Source organism: Salvelinus sp. IW2-2015, linkage group LG14 (assembly GCF_002910315.2).
Source record: "Salvelinus sp. IW2-2015 linkage group LG14, ASM291031v2, whole genome shotgun sequence".
Lineage (NCBI taxonomy): Eukaryota > Metazoa > Chordata > Actinopteri > Salmoniformes > Salmonidae > Salvelinus > Salvelinus sp. IW2-2015.
This window is the reverse complement of record NC_036854.1, coordinates 43,745,839-43,753,683: the sequence shown is the minus strand read 5'-3', so window position 1 is coordinate 43,753,683 and position 7,845 is coordinate 43,745,839. Positions and strand designations below refer to the sequence as shown.

General features: G+C 45.8%; 1 protein-coding gene across 1 annotated transcript in view; it reads left to right on the top strand.

The window, feature by feature from the left end:
- Positions 1–448: 448 nt before the first annotated feature.
- Positions 449–7,845, top strand: part of LOC111973106 (zinc finger E-box-binding homeobox 1-like) — an 89,466-nt gene continuing 82,069 nt past the window's right edge. Inside the window, 1 exon segment of the mRNA XM_024000339.2 lies at positions 449–521. Coding sequence (XP_023856107.2) covers positions 464–521 — 58 coding nt within the window. The 5' untranslated portion in view covers positions 449–463.

Genomic DNA, 7,845 nt, shown 5'->3' with positions numbered 1-7,845 from the left:
GGCAGTCTACAAATGATTTGTAAATATGTTCTGGCCCCCCGACCATTCACTCAAGAAACCTAGTTGATGATCCCTGCTCTAGAGCTGTGACACTGTCTGTCATCATGCATCGGTATAGGCTCTACTAGGTTGAGTATGTTTTCACCGTAAGGGTCTTAGTCAATTACCTACCTGTAGATTCCCGTAATGACATGGCCCCAACCATACCAGAAACTCAGAGGAAAATATGAATKTTTTTTTCCAAAATATAATCATGTATAAATGGTGCGATGATCAGAATTAACGCATAGAGTAGGAGTTTAGGGTGGTCGGTCCTACGGTTTAGGAGGTGTAGAAGGTAATGTCGTAAAGCAGAGTGTCGTAAACKAGGTGCAGGGAGGGGAGGTGAAGCAGAGGGAGGAGGGGGAGTGGGGGCGAAAGAGGAGGTGACTCTCCAACAGCATTTAGACACAGCGAAAGGATCATGGCGGATGGCCCCAGGTGTAAGCGCAGAAAGCAGGCGAATCCGAGGAGGAATAACGGTAAGTAAAACTACTCCAATTTCCTTCTTTTCGTGTGGTGAAGTGGACTAGAATGAGTTCTATCGAATTCTCGATTCTCCGAAGACTTTGGGACCCCCGGAGTCGCGTTTTTAGTGGGTCAAAGTGCTGGAAAGTAGCAAGTAAGCGCACAATTATAGCCCTCTGTGGTGTACCGTTATACCTGGCTCGCGACTCTCCCACCGCCTAGCGGTTGAGTGCACCACCCTGGACCGTTATACGCACCTAATCTCGTCCCTGCACTCGCTTTTGTTCCCCGTTCAGTCCCTTTTCGATTTGATTTAAATCCTTTTTCGTATTTTTTTGAGTTTTCAACTTGATAGCTTGTTTCACCTTCTCTTGCCTTCCATTTGGCTAGCTTTCTAAAACCGGTGTCTGGGAAAAATAACCTTACCTGGTTGTTTTTGCGGACCACGGTAGTTTGTCACCTTCTTTATCAATATAGAAAATAGWTTGATGTTCTGAATCTGAAATGAGTGAATATGTGTAAAAGTTGTATTTCTTCAATGCACTTTGGAGAAACTGAACTGTTTCTGTCGCTTTCTATTCGTTTCACGCACGGTAGCAGGTTGCGCGAGCCTTGATAGGACACTTGCTACATCGTGGGCTCGGGCCCACCATCCATGCATTAAAAAATGTTTTTAATGTGAAAATTGTACTGTTCTGCTGCTTGATCATCTATTCAAATGCTTGCCGTTATGTTAGGTAGGCTACACATGCTACTTTCTGTCTTATTTTTCGTTGTAAATCATGTGTATTGGAGATGCACGCTTTCTCACAATTGACAATGGCAAGTGTGCATTAAAAAAACATTCAAAAAGTTATTGCTAAGATAAGTAGAAAATATGTAGAATAAGATAAGGTTGCTATATAATTAATAAACAGAAATGCAAATGACCGTCGAGCTAAAAAACATTGTTTCTGTAGCATGCATTGTTGGGTAACGTTTTAGAGACTGGGAAGGGTAGCTCACGCYCTGTGCGTGTGAACAAGGCACAGCCTATATAAGGAATGTGCGTTTACATCCACAGTCGCGCGCTGGGAATTCAGATTTTATAGGTTTGGTGCCGCGGGAGCGAAACTTGCAGTTGGAACCAACCTGTTCATCCAATGTTTTTTGTTWGATACATCATTTTTTGTTGTTTTTGTTTGTGTTTTGTGTTTGCYGTTAAAAAGGCTGCACTGTAGGGTTGGCCGGGTAGCCAGTGCGTTTTCTCCGAATCGTTTTTTTTCTGGCAGTAATTTAATTAATGTAATAGTGAAGTGCTTTATCTGTACMTTATATTAAACCCGACTTGCAAAGATCATACTCTTCGGGGTTGCTTGTCATTCCGTTATGCTTTTTTGTAAACCCATATCATGTGTTCTCATGTTATTTCGTTATTACTAGTTTTGTTTCACCATCAGAGGTGGGCGTTTTTTACGCATAGGAATAATGTTTGTTTTGTAMGCTGTTAGTATAGGTTTTCTGAAAAAAGGGCAATTTTATCCTGACGACATGCGTAGCCTATAGCCTCATGCAAGTAGTCAGCACAGCAGCGCAAGTGCTCGAGCCACCCAGCGGAGCCTGCAGGAATATAAGGACATGTTTACTTGATCTGGAAAACGGGGCTTTGGTGTTTCTAAACACCCCCCTGTCAAAACAAASTTAAAATCTAATTTCTGGTGACTGAATACGCTGAGTTAGAGAAGGAATCGTCTCACTGGAATCTGTCTTCCAAAGCAGTGGAGAGCGGCCTCTGTGCCGTGCGCTGCAGCAAATGGCAACTTGTGCAGGTAGAAAAGGCAACGGGTGTCTGTAGGCGCGGCATGCTGTCATCGTATCAATTTGTTGTGATTTTTGTCATGGAGGAGTCGCTTGTTGTGTTTACTGTCATTGTTTGTCATTTTTATAATATAAACTTAGGATATTTCTTGTGTGCCTTGTCTCTTTGCCAAGGTGTTGATCCCAGATCCGTGCATGCCATCATGTCAGTGCTCGGTTGACAACGGTTKATTTGTGCCTTCACACTTTATAGCGGAGTTGTTGTAGCGTGCATTTGCGGCTCATTCATGGTCCGTCGTGAATATTTACTGCATTCGAGTCACCTCAGAGAAATAAAGAAGCACCTGGTAGGTGCTGACAGATGATGTCATTTGTACACGGATTAATATGAGTCATTTATAGACAATTCTAGAAAATAATGCAAACATATTATTTATTGATATTTTTGCATAATTCGTTTTCTTTTTTACACTTATTTTAATTTCTTCACTTATTTTCCATTTTGTGTAAATTACATGTCACTGTAGTGTTGCCCATTTGATGTTCATTTAAAAAATAAAGTGAGTTAGCCWATGTTTTATTCCTTATGTTATCTAATTTAGCATACACACTGGTTACCTCAACTGTGTTATGCTGGGTGTTCAGCCTAACAATGGGTTACCAGGTAAAAAGAAAACCCCTTTTAGAGGGGCAGTGATTTGATTGCTTTGGGACYGGACAGGACAGGGGGGTTATCTGGCAGTTACTGAAACCAAAAGGTGTTTGGCGCCAGCCCTGTATTGGTTGTCTTACTGGGCCTGGGGCTGGGCCTGACAGAGCAGAGCAAGCTGAGATCAAGGTGAGCCCCYTCACAGCTGTAAACATGGAGGTGCTAACAGCCYGCCAGCAGGCAGGACAACAGGTGTTTGCAATCTGTGGGACACTGTCTCCACTGGCTTCCTTGGTCACTTCTATCCCGACCAGGACTAGTCCAGATCCCATCAGGAATAGCAGCAACCATTCCCCGGAATGGTAATTTAACACCGCAATTTGGGAATAGAGGAATGCGGCCCGGTATTAACATTCTTAGCAAAAATAAACAGTCACTCTTGGCCTGTCTTTGTAAACGTGTGAAAGTGGAGGTTATAGGGCCTTCGTTTCAAAGGAACTTTCCATATAGGTATTTATTTGAATTGATCAAAGGGTCTCTCTCTCTCTCTCTCTCTCTCGCTCTCTCTCTCTCTCTCTCTCTCTCTCTCTCTCTCTCTCTCTCTCTCTCTCTCTCTCTCTCTCTCTCTCTCACTTAATCATCCTACAGAAGAGGAAGAATGGGTCTGTGGTTCTAGGTTTGGCTTCCGTAAAGCTGTGTGATGTAGTACAGGATGTTTATTTGGCTGGTAAAACTATAATTAGTGTGCTGGACTAATTTTTCCCCCTAAATAATATTGAATGTAACCACACGCTGTAAAGTTGTGTGAGAACAATAAAGAAACACCGTGGTTAAGCTACAGTTCTTAAGAAACTCAGATGTTTTGGCCATTCAGGYGGAGAYGMGTGGTGTTCTGTGYGCCGGCATGCTTCTTTAGTGTTTTAAAAGCCATCTGTTAACATTTAAAAGGTCTACCCCTGGTGAGTGGAGTTTAGCAGAAGAGGACATTTTCATTTATCAGTTCTTTAACTTTTGAACAACTTCCTCTGCTGCATATGAAAGTGCCAAGTCAGAGGAACGTCCCCCGCCCCTTCGTCTCCTCACCCCTCCTCACCTCCCCCAGTCCTTTATTCCGGGGGAAGACACYGTATCCAGGGGTGCTTTTGCTTACCCCCTGACCTAGGCACCCATGTGTGCCTCCACTATGACTTCACTTTCCCCCCTGTGCCATTGTTGGGTCCCTTCCAGCATGTCCAATTGTGTTTGTGTTTAAGTCCCTTCAATGAAAGGATCCCGAGGGGTATAAAAGCATGGGGGTTGGCTCTGSACTTTAGTCTCCTCCCCCTGCTCCCTCAATCCATCCCTCCCTCCATCCCCCTGACCAGTAAAACCCCTCTGTCCTGTTGAGTTTGGTAGAGGAGGGAGGAGGGAAAGGAAGGAGGGAGGGATAAAGGGGGGAGCGGCCGTGAGAGCTGGCAGGGAGAGATGACAGTGAGGTGCTGCTGGAGAGGAGAGCCAGTGGGAAGGAAGGTGGACACTCACTCACTCTGTCAAACACAAATGATCGCTCCCTTTACATGAGAATAGTCTGAGTGTTTCCAATGGAAAGGAGTCCAAAGGATTAATTTTGGGTAGTGAGGCAAACTAAGAAGTAGGATATGACAAGTTAACAACAAATCTCTAGTCGAGGAACTGGCTTTACAGCCCTCTTGAGGTTCTGTCTTGTGTTTTGAATAGGCCTAATCATGTTTTCTTCTTTTGCAYTTTTTATGTTTCTCCACACGTTTTAAAATGTTTGATATGAAATTCTAATCTCTACACCATTCAATGCACCATGTCACACATTTCAATGATTTCCCAGCAGACAGTTCTGTTTGTGCCCATAATCTGATGACACTCAAACCCTTTTCCCACTGTTGTTGAGGCAGCTTAATGATTAGCAAGCTCCTATAGAGGTATTGCATTAGCCTATAAAAATGTGCTCTCCCTTCCCTTAGAAAAGCAGTTTTAAACCCCAAGTCAGTTTCACTAACCCCCTTAACTACGCTTGGATGTCCTTTATTGGGGTTGTGTGTGGGATGAATGCTTAAATGAACCATTGTGTGTTAAAGCTTTGGTTGGAGGAAAGCCTGAGGAGAAAGAGCCTAGTTACCTTTGCAGTCTGCTCGCTCTACCACATACACTGTCAGTGGAGGAAGAAAAGGCCCATTGAGTGGGGCCGGCGTGGGGAAGGAGAGGKCTTTTCACACTCTGCTTGTGGGAAACTTCTCCCCATACTGGGCATGGCTATTTGCATATGACCCATTCTCTTCCCAGAGACCCCAGTACTGACAGAGGAATCTGTGGAAAGCTCTGAGAATTCATCACAATCTCCCTCAGTCTCACGACACGACACTCAGGTTTTTGCGTTTGCGTTTTTTTTTGAATACACCAGCCTTTTTTGTTTTTCGGAAATGTGTTTTGTCCGTGTCATGCTCACTTTTTGCTGAAGGTTTGTCTATGCCTCCTGACTGTATCATTTTGTGTTGTGTTTTTCCTGTGTGTAGTCTAAGCCCTGTATTTAGTGTTAAACTGAGGCTACGTCCTATAATGTGCTCCAGCAGCAGGCAGGAGTTCCTCCCTATATAACCCAGATAGGGCCCACGACGGAGCTGCGTGACTGGGCAGCCTGGGCTGGACGTGCCGGGGGGCCATGCGGGGGCCAAGGCTGACATAATGAATGAGGAGGAATGAGGGATGGAGTGTCAATAATGTTGTTGAAAGGACAGAAATATCTTTGAGTTGTTCAGTTGGGGGTTGGCGGGGGAAGAGGGGGGAGGTTGGGTGTGTAGAGGGGGAGACTATACACGTCAGGCCCAGTGAACTGAACAAAATCATGACGGGGGGCTCAGAAGGAGCAAGAGGAAGACCSGGCCCCAGAATAGGCTCTCGTTCTAGCAAGATCAGGAGCCTTCCTCAGTGGCTCAGATCCAACCAGTGGACTGAGTATACGAACTTATAGATGGAATCTGCGGTACGGGGAAACAGCGCCACTGTCCACCCAACAGCCGTTGTTATTGGTTTTGGTTTTGTTTCGTTGACGTAGCAGAGGCGGGGAGCGTAGGGCGAGCYTCGCACATCAGGGTAACAAATACATTACAGTGCATATGCTGCTGTTCTATCGCACYTGCWATGATGTCAGAGGGGGAAAAACAGTGTTCGATGTTGGCYGTAACTTCTTTGTTGTTGTAACATCGCAAACGGATYTGGCAGTTTCACCATTGTCCCTCGGCAATGGAAAAAATGCATTGATTTGACCAATGGAACTTCTGCATGGAGTGTGWGCACTCAGCTGTTTACAATACAATGGGCTTACAGTATCCGTATCCAGCACTGGGACTAGAGAACACTTTAGTGTGTTGTTGTGACCATACAGGAAGTGCCTCCATCCTACACTCTCCTCCTCTTCCTCTCCTCATTACTGACTCCCCAGAGTGAGTCATAGACAGACAGGTGTGTTGGTTAGATGACCTCACCCAGCCCACAGCCTCACAATTTGTGTGTCGATTCGAGAGGGCAAGAAATGAAATGCCTTCCTCTCTTCATCTCGCTCTCTCCTTATCTCTCCTCCCTCGCTCTCTGTTCTTACATGGATATTGTGAGACAGGTGCGATAGTGCGATAAAAATAAGTCCAAAAACAAATAAAGTGTCTACTCCTCCCTCTCTTTCTCTACCTGTCCCATAGACCCCGCCACGTGGGAGCTGAAATGATAGTGTCCCGTTGTGTATAGCTTATAGCCGGGGGAGATGGCAGCTCCAGGATCAGTTGGTGACATGTCTTTTTGAATAATATGTTTGGTGGCTGCTCTTTAGGCTGGGCTAGTCGTGTTGGGAGTTGACAGTGACCCTACTGTCTGTTGCCTCAGCCTCCGTCTCCTCCTCTTATCCCCCCTGTTCCTCTGTGTCTGCTGCTTCATCCTCTCTTCCCTCTCCCTCCCCTCTCACGGCGATCGCCTCTCTCCTTCACCTGCCCCCCCCCCCCCCTCCTACTCTCATATTGCCTCAGCCTCCCCTCTCCTCCTCTCCTCCTCTCCTTCCTCCTCCCCTGTTTCTCAGTGGAGCGGTTAATGAAAGGTCTGTGTTAACAATAGGCAGGCAGCAGGCGCTGAGCCGCCAGCCCTGATCATGCCAGTTTGTGTTTGGGCCACAAACTCATCAGTGGAATCTTTGTTCCTCACCTTTAACCTGACAATTCATTCTCAGTTTCCCTGAAAACGTGACAGTACAAAGCCAATGGAGCAATATGGTGACTTTATGCTGACAGATCGTAACGTTTCTTGTAGTGCGTCTTTTTGAGTCACTTACCATTGCTTATCATTATTACCTCCTGGCCTGCATGTACTATAGCTGTGATTATATCAGGCAAGACAGGCATTGGCTGGGGTCAAATGTAGTACACTGTATAGGGAATACTGTGCTATTTGGGACTCAGCCTAGAGGGACGTGTGTGTCAAGAGCTATCCTAATGATCTGAAAATGTTGACAGAGACTAAAATGGCTCCTGTGATGTCCCTATCCCCAGGCCACCGTTAGTGACTTACACAGGGGCCACACAGTCAAGTAGCTAGCTAGCACACTGCTTTAACAGAAACCCTAGTCACCTTGTTTATTAGTCAGGCAGAGAGGAGAGGAGGGAGGCTACGCTGAATGTCAGAGTCTGTAAACATCACAGCACACAGGAGTAATGAGAGAGAGAGACAGAGAGAGAACGAGAGAGGTAGTAGCCTGAAAACAGAGCGTGGTAGGCAGGGAGGGGAATGGGACAGGCTGGAGCGTAATGTACACAGCATCGTCCCTAGACCCAGCGTCACTGAGCATGTGCAGCTGAGCTGGACCGGCCCTGCTAGTGCAACAGAGATATAGTGAGTGAATC